Below are 19,789 nucleotides of genomic sequence, written 5' to 3'. Positions count from 1 at the left end.
ACAACAACAGATTGCATATAATCTATAAACAAAATTACATTTTCAAAATAAGCATTTATGTACAGTTCAGATTATGTCCAGGTCGGACTCAGCAACCAGGGGCGCCGGAAAGGGGGGGTAAAGGAGACGGATTCTAGGGGCCCATGATGGAGGGGGGCCTAGAGAGGCCCCCAATGATGATGAAATTATAATACAGGGGGCCCTGTAAAGATTCTTTTCATGGGGCCCAAAATCCCTAGTGGCGCCCTTGTCAGCAACACACACCTTCATTTATGTCCACTCAAATTAGGAAACACAACAACACATTGCATATATCTGTAAACAAAATTACATTTTCAAAATAAGCATTTGAGGACTTATCATCTTTTTTTAAATGTTTTTTGGCCTCAATATCGGTTTCAACCATATAACTTTCTAAAGTTAAGAAATACTGAATACATGTTTTAAAGAGAATAATACTAAGTGAATATCTGTTTTTGGCCTTAAAAATAAACATTTTACCGAGTACTATAATTAAATTGACAAAGTCATGACTGTCAATGATCTCTCCTAAAATAACAGAAACCACATCAAGCTTCATAAACAAACAAATCCTTAAACACATTTTTTTCTACTTCACCCAAAATGAAGACACAATATGACAATACCAAAACAAATGCAGGGTGGATTCAGGCTCCTTACAACAATATCGGCAATCATCCGACTCTGTCATATTCCATAGTTTTAACATTTTTCTCGTGGGTAAGAAGTTATAAACAATTTTAATTTGAAAATAACAATTTTGCACATCGATAGTAGTTTTGTAGATTAATTTGAATATGGCATCAGTCAAAAAGCAGTCAAAAAAGTCCTCCCATTTTCCATATGTGTTATATGGGGCAACCTTCAAAGATTTCTTTATTAAATAGAAACTATATTTTTTTCTATTTATTTTAGTTCCTTTTTGCCAACTAGAATTTCTTATCAGAGGTTTACAAACTAATAATTTAGTAATTCCATAATTAATTATTTGTTTCCATCTTTTCCCAATTACTCCAGTTAGTTGATCAAATGAAAAGCTTGAGCAAGCATCACCATACATAGCTCTACATTCATCATACTTCATCATTTTACCATTCTCATTGATAATATCATTGACAAAAGTGATTCCTCTTTCAAACACATTTTTCCAAAAGAAAGGCTTTCCATCTATTACAATTTTAGAGTTCATCCATATTAACTGCTGCAAAATATCGTCTCTTTTTTCTGGCACATCAAATTGAAAACACCACTATGAGTGGATTGTTTCCTTTATGAACCCCGCCATGTTTCCTAGCAGACTCTCTGGGAGGGGATCACTTGTAAAAAAGGATACAATTTCTTTTGATACAGTACATGTTTTTTGTCCAACAGGACATTTGTGTACCACTCAGTGTTTAAATACATCTTTGGAACAATTGATGCTTTTAAAGACAGACACATAACTTCAAGGTTGAGAAGTTTCAGGCCCCCATATTCATATTCATTGTACAAAACCTTTCTTTTAATCTTTTCTGGTTTGCCGTCCCAGACAAAATCGAAGACCCGCCGCTCATAAACCTTAAAAAAGTTTTGTGATGGAGCTGGTAATGACAAAAACAAATAAATAAATTGAGGAATAATTAACGAGTTGACAATAGATATTTTAACATACAAGGTTAAGGATTTCCCTTTCCATAATTCCATAATTTTATACAGCTTTCTTAGTTGATTATCATAATTTACTAAGCCAATAACCCTAACCCAAAATCTTCCAGATTCTCTGGTGCAACAACACCAAGTATGAAATAACGTTTGCTTTAGATTTCCGATCCTTAATATTTTACATTTATCATAACTAAGCTTAAACCTAGATTGCTTTGAAAATATGTCCAAAAGATTTAGAAGGTTCCGCCACCAATGAGGATTGGGGCTGATAAAGAAGCTTGTATCGTCTGCATACATTATTTTACTTTCAATATTATTATTACTGAGCCCTTCAATATTTGTATTCAATCTAACTTTAATCGCCAATATTTCCATAGCAATAATAAATAAGTATGGAGACAAAGGGCACCCTTGTTTTAGACCTCTTAATAGAGGTATTGTCCCAGAGATGTATCCATTATTGATGATTCTACAGTTAATTTTAATATATAGTGTCTTGATCCAGTGCAATAAGGTGTTGCCAAAATTGAAAAAAACTAAGCTTTTACAAATAAAATCTAAGCTAATTTTGTCAAATGCCTTCTCCAGGTCAGCTACAAAAATAAATCCTCTTATTTTCCATATTATAATTTTCTATAATTTCAAATAACTGTGTAATATTGTTTCCTATGTTTCTTCCTTGTAGGAAACCTGATTGATCTTGGTGAATAATATTTGACCCCAACCCTAACCACTTAAGTCATGTAGCCAAACATTTTGCAAGGATCTTAGTATCGTAACACTGAAGTGTTATTGGTTTCCAATTTTTTTAGATAAACTGGGTCTTTATACTGACTATTTATTTCCTGTTTCAATAATAAAGAAATAAGACCTTCAGTTTGAGTGTTAGACAAAAAAAAACTGTTTTATATAAGTAAATAAAACTAGTAAGCAATGGTTTCTTCATAAAATATTAGATAAACCTCAATAGGTTTATCTAATCCTGGGGTTTCCCTGGATGAAAAGACTTCAAAGGTTCCACAAGTTATTCCTCTCTAATGAGGCCTTCACATGAATGGCTTTCTTCTGAATTTAATTTTCTTTCATAATTTTCTGGAAAAAAATTCTAGTTTCAGGAGGGATTACTGGATTAGCAAAAATATTTTTAAAGTAATTCTCCATTTCTTTCAACAACATGGTGTGTGTATCCGATACCTTTCCATTTGTTTTAATAAGTTTGGAAATGTTCTTTTTCGAATTATTTTTTTTTTGGATATTTAAAAAATAATTTTGAACACTTTTCACCTTTTTTCATCCAGATTGCTCTGTTGCAGTCATACATTTTCAATAATTGTTTTTCAACTAAGTCGGCTAACTCCTCTTGTTTGGCTGTAAAGGAATTCAGTTGCTCACTAATTAGATTATCATTACTATCAATGTTTTCTTGTAAATCCTCAATTTCTTTCTTTAATTCCTGTTCTGCCATTTTAAGTTGTTTTTTCGCCCCATGAAGAGTAAGCAATGGCATATCCCCTAAAACAACATTTGAAGGCATCCCAGACGATTTGGGGACATGATGATCCTATATTATTTTTAAATAAGTAAGTGTAACGGCTATAAGAAATACTTTGATTATTTGAGTGAAATTCCTGCTAAAATATGTATATTGGTTTGTTATGCAAAGAGAGGTCCAATTGCGCCATCTGCTGGTACCTGAAAGTCTTTAAATATGACCCAAAACCGGAAGCTATTAGTAGACTTCCTGTTCTCTGCTAATGGTAAGACACGTTTTGATATTGCTCTGCAAAATATTATAAATGACACTAAAGGTAACGTGAGATTTATTGTAAGATACACAGTTATTTAATGGCAGTTGAAATGCTATGTTGTGGAATTTTCGTTTTGAATTGGTTGTTGCTCACGTCAGATGTATTACTATTATTATTTTCCCCCTGCAGACATGGAAAGCAGCAGAGGTGCTTACCACATATTGTGTGTCTGATCACTCATTGCAGCTAATAATTGTTGCACTATGTGCGTTTGACGTGTCAACACGTTCATATTTAAATTGGTATTGTTCGCCATTTTAACATGGGAACAACGTGGTCTGTCATATTCGCTAGTCACCGTTAGAGGGTGCTAAAAGTCCATTTAATTATTTCGGTCATGTCTTGTATTGTATTTTGTATTTTTCTATGCTCTATTTCATAAATATATAAAAATGGATGATGTTGGTTAAAAACCAAGTTAAAAATATGTTGTATTGAATTAATTGTAATACCATTAAAGATAAAAGCAAGTTAAAACCACTATACCAGGGGTCACCAACGCGGTGCCCGCGGGCACCAGGTCGCCCGCAAGGACCAGATGAGTCGCCCGCGGGCCTGTTCTAAAAAAAAAAATTAAAAAAAAAAAAAAAAAAAAATTTTTTTTTTATTTATTTTTTTTTTTTTAAATTAAATCTACATAGAAAAAACACAAGATACACTTTCAATCAGTGCATCAACCCAAACAACCTCCCCCATGCACACTCATCCACACAAAAGGGGTTATTTCTTTCTGCTACCAATATTCTGGTTCCCACAACATAGACAACACATCTGCAAGGGACACAGTCCCTGAACACAACATAGACAACACATCTGCAAGGGACACAGTCCCTGAAGCACACATGATTGTATAGGCTGCTGGTCCACTAACATTTTCATTAATTACTATTTTTTATGTAATTATTTTTATATTGTTTTACTTTCTTTTTTATCCAAGAAAATGTTTTTTATTTATTTATCTTATTTTATTTTATTTTTTAAAAAAAGGGCCTTATCTTCAACAGACCAGGTTGTCAATGAAATTAGATTTTTTTAAAGGGTTTTTTAAACCAGGCCCAGTCCAGATAATGTCCAAGTCGGACTCAGCAACACACACCTTCATTCATGTACACAGAAAACAATTAGGGAACACAACAGATTGCATATAATTTATAAACAAAACACTTTGCATTCCATTCGAAAGGACGTTCCCTTTAGATTTCCGATCCTTAACATTTTACATTTATCATAATTAAGCTTTAGGCCAGATTGCTGTGAAAATATGTCCAAAAGATTAAGAAGGTTCCGCAAACAATGAGGAAAAATCTTATCTTTGTGAATCAGCCTTTTCTGACATGAACTTCATCAAGAACAAACACAGAACACGCCTCACTGATGCACATCTGCAAGACTCACTCAGAGTTGCAGTGTCAAGTTACACACCAGAGTACAACACACTAGTTAACAGCATGCAATGCCAGGCTTCCCACTAACTGACAAAGAAACAGATAACAGATTTGGTGTCCAGTTCAAAGTGTGACATGATTTAAAAATTTGAGAGTTTACTTTTGTATTTTACATGAGTTATTATTTGTATAAACATGGTGCAAAGTAATTCATGATTTGTTAAAAAATGTTAGTGGCTAGCTAGTTAAAATGGGATATTGTGATTTCACAAGACTGTCTTAGAAGTGATCATTTGAAAATGTTCAATTTGAAAAATGTGCACTTAAGAGAAAATATAAAAATAAAGTGTTGCATATTAATATTTATCTGTTTCTATATATATTTATTGTGAGAAATCATTAAGATGATCAGTGTTTCCACAAAGATAAATATCATTAATTATTAATAATAACAGAGTTAAAGGTAAATTGAGCTAATTGGCTACTTCTGGCAATTTATTTAAGTGTGTATCTAACTGGTAGCCCTTCGCATTAATCACTACCCAAGAAGTAGCCCTTGGTTTCAAAAAGGTTGGTGACCCCTGCACTATACGATCACACACGAAAAAAGAATACTGTTAAAAACCATTGTATTAAGTTACATCTGTAATTGCATTTCATGTAATTGTAAAAATATGAAAATGTTATGTACTTGGGCAGACTTCCTGTACACTGCTAATGACATCAAAACCAGCGAAGGTGCTAACCACATATTGTGTGTATGTGCGTTCTGATCACTCATTGCAGTAAAGAACCACATCATCCAATCCAGCCTGTGTGTGGCTTCTTGGCGGGACGGGTACACAGCAGTTACATAAGTAATAAATTGCTTTGTTTTTTCAATAAATTCATAATCCTGTAGAAGCATTTGATTAAACTTCCAATATTTGGGCCCACATGTATTATCTTCAATTGCAATATTTAATACTATACAATTATGATCAGAACGCAATTTATCATCGATTGATATTGCAGTCACTTTGTTTAGCAATGAAAATGATATCAATAAAATAGTCAATACGTCTTCTCCATGTATACTGTACAAACCTAGGATTTTTGAATCTCCAGATATCAATTAAATCAAATGCACCCATAATATTTTGAATCTTTTGTAAAGATTGAGGATGATAATCCATTGAAGAATTCCCTTTTCGGTCCAGAACTTTATCCAAGGACACATTAAAATCCCCCACAGTAATAATGTCCCCTTGTTCTTGTAGTGGATTGTCCGACGCTTAAACAGCAACAAAAGTGAGTTTAGTACAAAAGGTTTATTTACCCATAGTCAAAAGTGCAAGTTGGATTGAGCTGTCCCTGCAGACAAACAAACAGACGTCCTCCGGAGGACACACGAATCAAGCAATCTCCTAGAGTCCTGGTTTCCTGGCCATTTTTATCTGTTTCCCTCATGCGTCAAGGTCCCGTTGTTTTCAACATGTTTGTTTTGCAACCTCCTTGAATCCCTTAGTCATGCTTAGACAATCAAAATATTTTGTAGACTGGTCGGCACGACTTCATATTCAACTTTGTCCTACATCTGGTCTATTCAATGGTATAGAATAGAAGAGAAATGAAATGAGCAGACATTCTTAATAGACACGAAATATAGTTCAAAGGTCAGAAATTCTACTACATTCACTTATTTAAAAAAAGGAAGGTTCATCAACATTTGGCCCACACACATTCAACACACACATCTTTTGACCCTGAATAATCATATTTAATATTAACCAGCGTCCTTGTGAGTCTTTTTCTATAGAGTTAAATTGAAAATTAAAACATAATTTTATCAAAATCATAACACCTTTTGAATTTCTGTGACCATGTGAAAAGAAAATCGGACCATCCCATTCGTTTCCCCATTTTTCTTCATCTAAATTTGTTGAATGCATATTTTGAACACAAAATATATAACTTGTTTTTTTTCCTTCAGCCACATAAATATAAGTTTTTTTTTTTCTGTTGTCTGCAAGATAAAGATAAGTAAGACCATTGCAATTATAACTAATTATTCCAACTTCATTATCGTTCCTATAAACCACATGACCTGAGTAAATTCATTATATATTTGATTGAATGTCTTAACACCATAAGTTTCATAGACATGGAAATCGTGTAACTAAAAACTGCAGCATCACCTGCTATTTCCCAGGAAACCAAGATCCCCTCTAATAAAGCCACAGACACACCATTCACACCACAGCACACACGACACGTACACCCCAACATATATTATTTGCTGACCGTTTCCCAACATCTAACTACATTGTCCAGTCCCAGAATAAACTAAAAAGCTCCAAAACGAAATGTCAATTCATATCCGTCAAGTTGTCACCATGGCGATGTCATGATGACGCAATCACTGCTCAACATTATTGTTCCTCACATGCTTCTGTACAGCTCACCGTTAACGTACAGTTTATCGAAAACAAGACAAGCTTGTTGTCCTTTCTGCCTAAAGTTAAAGCACCAATGATTGTCACACACACACATACTTGGTGTGGTGAAATTATTCTCTGCATTTGACCCATCACCCTTGATCACCCCCTGGGAGGTGAGGGGAGCAGTGAGCAGCAGCGGTGGCCGCGCCCGGGAATAATTTTTGGTGATTTAACCCCCAATTCCAAGCCTTGATGCTGAGTGCCAAGCAGGGAGGTAATGGCTCCCATTTTTATAGTCTTTGGTATGACTCGGCCGGGGTTTGAACTCTCAACCTACCCATCTCAGGGCGGACACTCTAAAGGACTTCATAATTGGAATTAACTTATGTGGTTTCTCCACCACCTCGACTGGGTATTGGCTGGTCATGAAGAATGTAGTACCTTTCAGTCTTCTGGAGAGAGCAAGCACTCCGCCTTTGCATTTGGAGTTAGTAATCTTTACAAGCATAGGTCTCGGTCTAGCATCCTCTTTGCGTTTGCCAATCCTGTGTGCTCGTTGCATTTGGATCCTCTTGACTTGTTCCTCCGAGATGCCGAGTTGCTCCTTCAGAAAGGCTCTGACGAGGTTCTCCATGATACTGTAAGTCTCTCCTACATCTTCATGATCAGCAGCTTGTCCCGCATGCTCCTGCAGCGGAGTTCCAACAAGTCCGCCTTTAATTTCTCGCTCTCCGTTGTCAGTTTAGTTTTTTTGAGTTTCAGGCTTTTTAACTCAACTTTTAGCGTTGTCTGTTCCTTTTTTATCTCCACCATTTCGGCGTGATTGTACTCGACTGATTTTTTACAGTTCTGAAACGTCAGTTTTTAGTTCATCCAAAATGTACAGTTTTCCAAGTTTTTCAACCATAGCTTGCAACATTTTTCGATCGTCCGGACTAAACGTTGTATTTTTGTCCAAATCACTAGAGGACAATTGACCACGGACGCGTTTAGATGACTTTGATCCGCGTTGTGGCATGTTTGCAGGGGAACGATGGGCCACTCGGCATTCGAGGCACCTTATCTTCAGCCAAATCACCCTTGTGAGTAGTATATATCTCACCAATTGCAGAGAGGTGGATATATATAGCGTAAACCACTTCAAATCTTGTGTCACTAGCGCGTTGATGCCATTTATAACATTACATACTGAGACTTGTGTAGAGACAGTCTCAGCTCACGGCGGCCTAACCCTAACCCATTATGCTGTCTTTTAAACTTGGTATATTATATAAGTATTTTTGTCCTTGTACTGTAGTACATACACTGTCTTGGAAATACAGTATGTGTTTCTATCCTTGTACTGTAGTACATCAATACTCCTAAAACTAGCATATACGCATGTATATACACTTTCTTCTAAAGATAGTATATTATATAAGTAATTATGTCCTTGTACTGTAATACATCAATGCATACTTTCTTCTAAAGTAGTATATTATGTAAGTATTTCAGTACATCAATACTTACACTTCTTCTAAAGATAGTATATTATATAAGTGATTCTGTCCTTGCACATCAATACTTACACTTTCTCCTAAAGGTAGTATACTATATAAGTATTTCAGTACATCAATACATACACTTTTTTGTAAAGATTGTATGTAAGTGTTTCTGTCCATCAATACTTACACTTTCCCCTAAAGGTCAAAATGATTTTATATAAGTGTTTCTGTCCTTGTACTGTAGTACATCAATACTTATATGTTCTTCTAAAGGTCTAAAGTGAATTATACAAGTATTTCTGTCCTAAAGAGTAGGGCATCAATACTTACACTTTCTCCTAAAGGTAGTGTTTTATAGAAAGTACTGGAATTAGTTATTGTGTATGAGATGTATTTACAGTATATTTTTAACTCCACCATGTCATACATGTATAAGTTTGTCTCTTGTCATTCAAAGGGCTTCCAAGGAAGAGGTGGACCCAAAGGAGACATTGTGAGTATCACTTTTGTTTGTGAATGATTGGAGCCTTCATTCTTTCATGAAACACTAACAAATATTCAGTTTTCTGCTTGAAGGGAGACCCTGGTGTGGAGGGGATGGCTGGTGAGAAAGGTGAAAAGGTAAGAACAGTCATTTTGGACTTTCTGAAGTTGACCTATTAATATTTCAATGTTGAAAGCAAAGACAAATAATATATTATTTGACTGAGACCCCTTTTGGGTCCCTAGGACTTTTAACAATCCTCAAGGAAAGACTTTAAGGTGTTAAAAACAACAAATATCAAAATGGCCCCTACATTCGATAACTTTTCAGTGTGCGGCCCTTTGTGGTAAAGTTTTGGACATCCCTGGTTTAGTTTTAATGAATAGCTGAGCAGAAATGAATCTTGTATAGATTATAAATTAATAGTACTTTAAAAAAAAAAGAGAGTCTTTGTGTTTCAGTATTTTTTCCCCCGCAACTAGTAGGAACCCTCATTCTGCATGTTTTTGTACAGACTATTGTTGGACAATCTTTTAACGCTGCATTCAAACTTTTTCATAGTTGAACTCTACATGTATAAACACAACCGTTTCTTGATGCTGTGCTTATAACTAAACGAGGAAAACAAACCTAAAGGACCAGAGCCTACAATCATTAAAATCAGTAACTCATGATTGTTTGTGACAGGGTATGTCTGGAGAATCTGGCCCTAAAGGACAGGTGAGTTGTTTGTTGTTTGTTTGTGACAGGGTATGTCTGGAGAATCTGGCCCTAAAGGACAGGTGAGTTGTGTATGATCATGTGTTAGGTAAATATACACTTCATGCACTTGTATTCAGCCTACATTTGTTTGCAGCACAGAGTGAGGGAAGACCTTGGACATAACGGTCCAACTGGAGACTGGGAAGCCAGGTGATCTAGGACCCCTTGGACTGCCTGGTCCTTGGGGGTTGAACGGCATGAGAGGAGTGCCTGGCATGCCGAGTATTGAGGGTCCACCGGTGAGTCCACTTCCTGTCTGGGAAATGTAATGGTTGTCACTTTTACACAATGTTCTTCTCTTCAGGGACAAGATACATCTGAGCAGCATGTTATTGATGTGGGGCTAAGAATGTTGCAAGGTGAGCTTTCATACTCAAACCCCCCCCCAAAATAATAATTTGCTTGTTATTGTAAACAACAATTCTATTTAATATGTAAAGTATCAGTTCTATCTGTCAAAAGTATAAATTAGCCAAAATCAAATCAAAACCATACATGTAGGAAGATGTGTGGAGATGTAGTGGCGAGGGAATGGTTAGGGTTTTATAGGAAGTACTGGAATTAGAGTTATTGTGTATAAGATGTATGTACAGTATATTTTTTATTCTCCACATTATACAGTTTCTAAATCAATCTCTGTTGTGACAGAGAGGCTGGCAGCAGTAGCAGTGAGCACTAAAAGGGCTGTGCCATGGGACCCCCCCCAGCTCTCCTGGACCTCCGGGATCAACGCTTCCACAAGGACCACATGGTTTGCCTGGTTCTTGAGGAATTCCTGGGATGATAAGAGCGGACGGACAGATCGGAAACACAGGTCTTAAAGGTAGGAACATGTTAAGTTTCATCTACAGTAATGTGTGTGCATAAGTATACATATACATATGTGTACGTATACATATTTAAACATATGTATATGTATACATATATACATATGTGTACATATGTACGCATAGTTTTTTTAGTCAGTATACAAACATACGTTTGGGTTAGGGTTAGGGTTAGGGTTAGGGTTAGGGGTTAAATGTGTTAGGGTTAGGGTTAGGGGTTAGGGGTTAGGGTTAGGGTTAGGGTTTAGGGGTTAGGGTTAGGGTTAGGGGTTAGGGTTAGGGTTAGGGTTTAGGGGTTAGGGTTAGGGTTAGGGTTAGGGTTAGGTTTTTGGGGGATTAAGAAAGAAAGAGCGATAGAGAGAGAGAGAGAGAGAGAGGGGGAGGGGTTTGTGCTCGGTCCATCAACTCCCCGCCAAGGCGACGCCCCGCCAGACGCAGAACCCACTGGAAGGGTTAGGGTTAGGGTTAGGGTTAGGGTTAGGGTTAGGGTTAGGTTTATGGTAAGGATTTAGGGTTAGGGTTAGGGTTAGGGTTAGGGTTGGGGTTAGGGTTAGGGTTGGGGGAGGGGTTAGGGTTAGGGTTAGGGTTGGGGGAGGGGTTAGGGTTAGGGTTAGGAGAAGGGAATGTGCACTGTCCGTCTACAATCCAACGGACTGACACTTACATCTCATTTAGGCCCCCCGGATGTCTGGTGCCCAATTTGGAGATCCACAGGAGCTCTGCCCTGTGACGTTGGGCGAGGCTCCATTTAGGATCCGTCTCTGCGACAGTCACCCGGACGGAAGACCATCCGTGCAGGAGGAAATGCTGAACCAGGTGAGTGTTGGTATTTTTTTGTCTAACAATGTTGTATTTGTGCTGGGCGAATCTCCTGGCTAAGGTATTGCCCGTCTCGCCCACGTACATACACCCACATTGCTGACAACGAATGACATACACACAGTTCTGTGTATGTCGGCCGCCACGGCACAACGGCTGGAAAACCTTGCGGTTATGGGGGTTCACCAACCATTGTGAGTGGCGGACAAGGGCGTCCCTCTTGGTGGAGGGCGGGTCTCTCAATGAGCAGACCCTGGCCCTGACCAACTGATCCTTCAAGTTGGGGTTCTTGCGGTAGGCCGGCACCACATAGCGACCAGGCAGCCTCCCACTACTCTCCACAAAGACCCGGAAGTGGTTTTTGACCTTCCAGGCGGCCCGCGCAGCCGAAGGAGAGTAGGTGGTGATCAGAGGAATCATGTCTGTCCCAGGGGGAGGTCCCCTAGGGTCCAAGAAGCCCCTCAACTGCCGTCTGAGGAAGGACCTGGAATAGCCCCTCCTCATCAGAGCAGAAAAGAGGGTCCTCGAGGCCCCCAGGAAGTCCTCCCGTCTGGTGCAGATACGATGAAACCTCAATAATTGGGATTTCACCAACCCCGCAAAAGTATGCGTGGGGTGGAAGCTGCTTCTGTAAAGGAGCGCATGGGTGTCGGTCTCCTTGAAGAACACCCGGATGTCCAAGTGTTGCGTAATAGCAAAGTCGGGACCCTTGAATGTAGTGGTGTCCAAAAAGTCGACAGAAGTACTGCTAATGGTCGACTTGATGGTGATATTTTTGTTGTGAGTGTTAAGCGTGTTCAAAAACACGCTGAACTCCTCACTGGAATGCGTCCAAACACCCCAGATGTCATCCAGGTACCGAAAATAATAAAGGGGACGTTTTGGGCAGGCGGCCAAAGCAGAGGTCTCCCACTCTGCCATAAAAATGTTGGCATACGCCGGTGCAAATTTCTTGCCCATAGCAGTGCCCTTAATTTGGAGGTAGAAACGACCGTCAAACTCAAAGTCGTTTCTCCTCAAATTAATTTCAAGGAGCTGTAGAATCTCCTTCTCGGGCCTGCTGACGTCGCGGTACTTGTAGAAGACATTTTTGACAGCCTGAATACCCTCATGGATGTCCATGTTTGTATACAGGCTGTCAATGTCTATGGTGAACAGGATGGCATCTGGGGGAATGTTCACATTCTTGATTTGATCTATAAAGTCATAGGTATCTCTGAGGTAGCTGTCGTGCAGAACGGGGAGCGGAGTTAAAAAATGGTGGATAAACTCTGCCGTTCTGTACGTCTCGCTGCCGCAGTCAGACACAATGGGGCGGCCCGGAGGGATCTCGTGGGGCTTGCTCCACTTGTCTGGCTCCTTGTGAATTTTAGGGAGCATGTAAAACCTGCGGGGGCGAGGATCACGCTCCCCCATGAGATACCTCTGTTGTTTAAAATTTATACATTTTTTGAGGCGAAGATTATCCAGAATCTTGCCTACCATGGGGATGGTCTGGGGATAAATTGGTTCCGGCAGTGGTTTGTAATACGTCATGTCACTCAACTGCCGGAACCCTCCCATAGATATTGTGACCTGTCAAAAATGACAACAGCACTCCCCTTGTCAGCTGGTTTGATGACAATGTGCTTGTTTCTTTTTAGATTTTGAAGGGCCTCAACTTCTTCCCGTGTCAAATTGGGAGCGACCGCAGGTGCGCAGCCCGAACCGGACACGGAAAGCCCATCGGACCGGACCATAGCCTGGAATTCCGGAGGCATAAGTCCAGGTGAGGGCTCCCAGCCGGAGCGGGCTGTGAAAGGTGTGGGTCCTGGAGAATCTTGATTCTCATAATACACCTCAAGTTTGACACGTCTATGGAAGCGCTGGAGGTCAAATTGAAGTTGATGATGCCAGTCGCTACTGAGGTTAGTGGAAGGAATAAAGTTGAGGCCCTTATTAAGGAGGGAGATGTGTGACGGGGTTGGCGTGAAATTACGGGCCAAATTTATCACGTTCTTATTACCCCCCCGAACCAACGGGATTATGGGGATGCCAAGTTTAAAAACTCAAGCCAGTGCTTGAGCATCAACTTGGCAGTGTCCTGAGTCCAGTGGATCAGGTCAGGTTGGGTCTCAAAGTCCCGGCCGTCGAGAGCCAGGATGTGAGCGTAATTGTTCCTGATGCAAAGATTCAGCAGCCCAAGGTTGGCTTTTTGCTCAGCGGGCAGGGCTGCCGAAAAATTGATCAGGGGGATTAGCACTCGGGCCCGTGGGAAGGTAAGCGCGGCTGCCCTGAGTGCCCCTTGGAGCTGCTTAATAGCAGTCTCCTTCACTTTCTGCTCACGGTGATGGATCCCAAAGGAAAGTACCAACACTTCCACCGGGACAGCAATTATGGTTTTGCGCAGGATGGCCTCCGCGTGTCGAAAATTGGCGTCCGGGTAACTATCGATCTGAAGGTCGTCGATATAAAAAGGAGGAAGATGAGAGAGATTGCAGTCGCCGATCATCAAGTACTTCTTGGTGGCCGACAACTTCCAATCAATCATCCTCCTCTGAGAGCCCATATGTCTAGTGGGTCTACGGGGGGAGGAGCGGGTAACATCCTCTACCAACTGGACACAATCTGAAATAGACAGGTGTGGAGTACCTGGGACCAAAGGCTCCCCATGTGGTTTCTTTTTTAGTGTCCCGGGGAACAAATGTGACCAATCGGGGGACTCCTGAGGAAGCATCTCCCCAGGGAGCGTCTTCCGCAAAAGGTATGAAGGTGAGTCTTCACAGTCCTCCCTAGGGGTCCCGGAAAGTGTGGGCCCCTGTGGTGAAAATTCACCTTGTGGTGTCGTCTCCTCTTCCATGTGAAGCTGGAGCGGGGATGAGACGGGGGTAGCGGCGGCCACAGGAGAGATGCTTGGGGACAGCATCGAAGCAAGATCCTGTCCCTGTTCCTGGTCCTGAAGATCAATGAGGAGGGGCGAATGAAGCGTGGGCCCCATTGGTGAGTAACCGTAGTACTCAGTCTGAGTGGGGGTCTCCTGGGTTTTGCTTTCCCCGGAGACTGTGAACCCACTTGTGGGGGTATCCTGGGTGTTGTTTTGCCCAGAGACTGTGGACCCACGTGGTGATTCATCGTCGTCCTCGGTCTGAGTGGGGGTATCCTGTGTGTCTTGTCTTGCAGGTGATCCCAGAGGAAGTAGCCTGCGGCGTGCAGGAATGGGCCGGGTCGGGAGATCCTCACCGATGCTGTCTTCGGCGGGTCTGCTGTCCGGAGCTCGGCGCGTGGTCATCCTCTGCTCCTTGGGAGGTTCCGCCACTGCAGGAGTCGGCGGCCGGCGAGGAAGGAAGATGGGGGCCATCCGGATTGGAGGGATTGCTGGACGGTCCGCCTCGGGAGACCAATCTGGGGCGACAGCGTCGGTGCTGGTAGCCACCGAAGCCCGAGTGACTATCTGAGCTGGGGGGCTTCTTGCCCGTGCCAAGTCAGGAGCCCCAACTGGGCCCATAGGGTCAGTGAGGGTACCCACCGATACCAGGGTGGTAGTCTGGACCGGTATAGACCGGGCCGGGTGTACCACCTCCGGTGCCGGGGTGGCAGCCTGGACTGGTAAGGGCTGGGCCGGGCGTGCCCCCCCAGCGTTGACAGAGGGGTCGGCAAAGGCTGCGACAATGAGGGCCTCGGCCTGCTTGAGGGTGTCCCCCAACAATCTTTTCCCCAAGTGTTTTTTTGCCCATGTAACAGCCAGCTCAAAAGCGGGTCTCCAACTCTCGTGAATAAAACTGGTTATCTTGCCCAATTCTTTTTCCAGAGTGTCATGTAATGTTGTCTTAAAATTTCGACAGTTGTTGATGCCCAAGTATTGGCATTGGCCCTGATCAAAACCTCAATCTCAATGTTGGTGACCGCTGGTTTAATCATAGTGGCCAGCGTCTCACGCATTTTTATTATGGATTGGGGGTAGGTGTCTTTAGTAACATTGATAAGGTGATGTGTGATTTTAACAATGTTATAAAAACACTGGGCTTTTAAATTCCCCTCCATGGAAATTGGGGAATTGTCCGGGGGTGCCTTCTTCCGAGAAGCGTTCTGTTGCTTCTTGCCCTTTTTGCCCTTCTTCTTGGGACGGGGAGGAACGCGGGGACGTCCTTGAGGTGAATATTCAGGTAAGACATATTGCCTTGAAGGTACAAAGTCCCTGTCTCTGCTGGAATATTGACGCGGCCCCTCCCTCCTGGAAGAGTCCTGGCGCCTCCCGAGTGGACGAGGAGGATTGCGGGGACGTCTTGGAGGTGAAAAATGTGGTCTCAAATATCCAGGAGAGTGATGTCTTGAAGGCACAAAGTTATTTTGTGCTGGGCGTGTGTTCCACCCATCATTCCACTGGGGGGCGCTGGCGCGCTCCTCTTGGAATTCGTCTTCAAAATGGCGGCGTGTCTGCGGGTAGGGGCGAACGGGAAGGGAATTGAGGTATCCCCGTACCACATCCGCATAAGTCATTGGGGGCAGCTGCTCGTGCGGCTCAGGAAAATTATCCTCATAATCATAATAATCCTGATGGTCATCATAATGGTCCTCTTGATAAGTAGGCCACTCTGGAGGCGCAGCCTGCTGTCCCGGTCCGCGCCTTCGCCCCGACCAAACAGGAAGCCGTGCACCATCGTACCATCGTGACATTATTTGAAATTATAATTTTAATGCCGCTGGTGTAGATGGTAGTGAAAATGGTTTGCGAAACAAAAATGCGTTCGCTTTGTAAAAACAAAAATTTTCTTTATCCGTTCCTTTTGTAAACAAAGAGGAAAAAAAAAAAAATTTGGATTTTTTCTAAGTACAAAATCGAGAGAGGCTAAAAATCACCTCTTTTTCCTTCTCTCGATCAGACACTTAGAAAAAAAACGGAGAAAAAAAAAAAAAAAATTTGGATTTTTTCTAAGTACAAAATCGAGAGTGGCTAAAAATCACCTCTTTTTCCTTCTCTCGATCAGACACTTAGAAAAAAAAATGAAAAAAAAAAAAAAAAAATTGGATTTTTTCTAAGTACAAAATCAAGAGAGGCTAAAAATCACCTCTTTTTCCTTCTCTCGATCAGACACTTAGAAAAAAAACGGAAAAAAAAAAAAAAAAAATTTGGATTTTTTCTAAGTACAAAATCGAGAGAGGCTAAAAATCACCTCTTTTTCCTTCTCTCGATCAGACACTTAGAAAAAAAACGGAAAAAAAAAAAAATAAATTTGGATTTTTTCTAAGTACAAAATCGAGAGTGGCTAAAAATCACCTCTTTTTCCTTCTCTCGATCAGACACTTAGAAAAAAAACGGAAAAAAAAAAAAAAAAAAATTTGGATTTTTTCTAAGTACAAAATCGACAGTGGCTAAAAATCACCTCTTTTTCCTTCTCTCGATCAGACACTTAGAAAAAAAAATGAAAAAAAAAAAAAAAAAATTAGATTTTTTCTAAGTACAAAATCAAGAGAGGCTAAAAATCACCTCTTTTTCCTTCTCTCGATCAGACACTTAGAAAAAAAACGGAAAAAAAAACAAAAATCATTTGGATTTTTTCTAAGTACAAAATCGAGAGAGGCTAAAAATCACCTCTTTTTCCTTCTCTCGATCAGACACTTAGAAAAAAAACTGAAAAAAAAATAAAAATTTTTTGGATTTTTTCTAAGTACAAAATCGAGAGAGGCTAAAAATCACCTCTTTTTCCTTCTCTCGATCAGACACTTGGAAAAAAAACGGAAAAAAAAAAATAAAAAATTTGGATTTTTTCTAAGTACAAAATCGAGAGAGGCTAAAAATCACCTCTTTTTCCTTCTCTCGATCAGACACTTAGAAAAAAAACGGAAAAAAAAACAAAAAACATTTGGATTTTTTCTAAGTACAAAATCGAGAGAGGCTAAAAATCACCTCTTTTTCCTTCTCTCGATCAGACACTTAGAAAAAAAACTGAAAAAAAAATAAAAATTTTTTGGATTTTTTCTAAGTACAAAATCGAGAGAGGCTAAAAATCACCTCTTTTTCCTTCTCTCGATCAGACACTTGGAAAAAAAACGGAAAAAAAAAAATAAAAAATTTGGATTTTTTCTAAGTACAAAATCGAGAGAGGCTAAAAATCACCTCTTTTTCCTTCTCTCGATCAGACACTTAGAAAAAAAAAAGAAAAAAAAAAAAAAAAAATTGGATTTTTTCTTAGTACAAAATCAAGAGAGGCTAAAAATCACCTCTTTTTCCTTCTCTCGATCAGACACTTAGAAAAAAAACGGAAAAAAAAAAAAAAAAAATTTGGATTTTTTCTAAGTACAAAATCGAGAGAGGCTAAAAATCACCTCTTTTTCATTCTCTCGATCAGACACTTAGAAAAAAAACGGGAAAAAAAAAAAAAAAAAATTGGATTTTTTCTAAGTACAAAATCGAGAGTGGCTAAAAATCACCTCTTTTTCCTTCTCTCGATCAGACACTTAGAAAAAAAAAAGAAAAAAAAAAAAAAAAATTGTATTTTTTATAAGTACAAAATCAAGAGAGGCTAAAAATCACCTCTTTTTCCTTCTCTCGATCAGACACTTAGAAAAAAAACGGAAAAAAAAAAAAAAAAAATTGGATTTTTTCTAAGTACAAAATCGAGAGTGGCTAAAAATCACCTCTTTTTCCTTCTCTCGATCAGACACTTAGAAAAAAAACGGAAAAAAAAAAAAAAAAAATTTGGATTTTTTCTAAGTACAAAATCGAGAGTGGCTAAAAATCACCTCTTTTTCCTTCTCTCGATCAGACACTTAAAAAAAAAAAGAAAAAAAAAAAAAAAAATTTGGATTTTTTCTAAGTACAAAATCGAGAGAGGCTAAAAATCACCTCTTTTTCCTTCTCTCGATCAGACACTTAGAAAAAAAACGGAAAAAAAAAAAAAAAAAATTTGGATTTTTTCTAAGTACAAAATCGAGAGAGGCTAAAAATCACCTCTTTTTCCTTCTCTCGATCAGACACTAAAAAAAAAAACGGAAAAAAAAAAAAAAAAAAATTGGATTTTTTCTAAGTACAAAATCGAGAGTGGCTAAAAATCACCTCTTTTTCCTTCTCTCGATCAGACACTTAGAAAAAAAACGGAAAAAAAAAAAAAAAAAATTTGAATTTTTTCTAAGTACAAAATCGAGAGAGGCTAAAAATCACCTCTTTTTCCTTCTCTCGATCAGACACTTAGAAAAAAAAATGAAAAAAAAAAAAAAAAAATTGGATTTTTTCTAAGTACAAAATCGAGAGAGGCTAAAAATCACCTCTTTTTCCTTCTCTCGATCAGACACTTAGAAAAAAAACGGAAAAAAAAAAAAAAAAAATTTGGATTTTTTCTAAGTACAAAATCGAGAGTGGCTAAAAATCACCTCTTTTTCCTTCTCTCGATCAGACACTTAGAAAAAAAACGGAAAAAAAAAAAAAAAAAAATTGGATTTTTTCTAAGTACAAAATCGAGAGAGGCTAAAAATCACCTCTTTTTCCTTCTCTCGATCAGACACTTAGAAAAAAAACTGAAAAAAAAAAAATAAAAATTTGGATTTTTTCTAAGTACAAAATCGAGAGAGGCTAAAAATCACCTCTTTTTCCTTCTCTCGATCAGACACTTAGAAAAAAAACGGAAAAAAAAAAAAAAAAATTTGGATTTTTTCTAAGTACAAAATCAAGAGAGGCTAAAAATCACCTCTTTTTCCTTCTCTCGATCAGACACTTAGAAAAAAAACGGAAAAAAAAAAAAAATTTGGATTTTTTCTAAGTACAAAATCGAGAGAGGCTAAAAATCACCTCTTTTTCCTTCTCTCGATCAGACACTTAGAAAAAAAACTGAAAAAAAAAAAAAAAAAAATTTGGATTTTTTCTAAGTACAAAATCGAGAGTGGCTAAAAATCACCTCTTTTTCCTTCTCTCGATCAGACACTTAGAAAAAAAAATGAAAAAAAAAAAAAAAAAATTTGGATTTTTTCTAAGTACAAAATCGAGAGAGGCTAAAAATCACCTCTTTTTCCTTCTCTCGATCAGACACTTAGAAAAAAAACGGAAAAAAAAAAAAAAAAATTTGGATTTTTTCTAAGTACAAAATCGAGAGAGGCTAAAAATCACCTCTTTTTCCTTCTCTCGATCAGACACTTAGAAAAAAAACGGAAAAAAAAAAAAAAAA

General features: G+C 39.1%; 2 protein-coding genes across 3 annotated transcripts in view; both read left to right on the top strand.

The window, feature by feature from the left end:
* hsh2d (hematopoietic SH2 domain containing) overlaps positions 1-15,429 on the top strand; it is a 39,854-nt gene extending 24,425 nt beyond the window's left edge. Inside the window, exons 7-17 of one of the 2 annotated variants that reach the window (XM_062027664.1) lie at positions 9,220-9,255; positions 9,325-9,383; positions 9,934-10,028; positions 10,103-10,247; positions 10,313-10,367; positions 10,657-10,831; positions 11,511-11,651; positions 13,298-13,422; positions 14,323-14,405; positions 14,500-14,633; positions 14,814-15,429. In XM_062027664.1, the coding sequence (XP_061883648.1) occupies positions 9,220-9,255; positions 9,325-9,383; positions 9,934-10,028; positions 10,103-10,112 (200 nt within the window). In that variant the 3' untranslated portion in view covers positions 10,113-10,247; positions 10,313-10,367; positions 10,657-10,831; ... (3 more) ...; positions 14,500-14,633; positions 14,814-15,429. Of the gene's footprint in view, positions 1-9,219; positions 9,256-9,324; positions 9,384-9,933; positions 10,029-10,102; positions 10,248-10,312; positions 10,368-10,656; positions 10,832-11,510; positions 11,652-13,297; positions 13,423-14,322; positions 14,406-14,499; positions 14,634-14,813 lie in introns of those variants that run through there. The other variant, XM_062027665.1, reaches the window with a different exon arrangement.
* The window catches only part of lpla (lipoprotein lipase a), a 743,422-nt gene that overhangs the window by 198,649 nt on the left and 524,984 nt on the right, over positions 1-19,789 (top strand). The window lies entirely within an intron of this gene.

The sequence above is a fragment of the Entelurus aequoreus genome, linkage group LG19, assembly GCF_033978785.1.
Source record: "Entelurus aequoreus isolate RoL-2023_Sb linkage group LG19, RoL_Eaeq_v1.1, whole genome shotgun sequence".
Taxonomy (NCBI): domain Eukaryota; kingdom Metazoa; phylum Chordata; class Actinopteri; order Syngnathiformes; family Syngnathidae; genus Entelurus; species Entelurus aequoreus.
The sequence above is the reverse complement of the archived record's forward strand: the minus strand, read 5'-3'. Positions and strand labels throughout refer to the sequence as shown.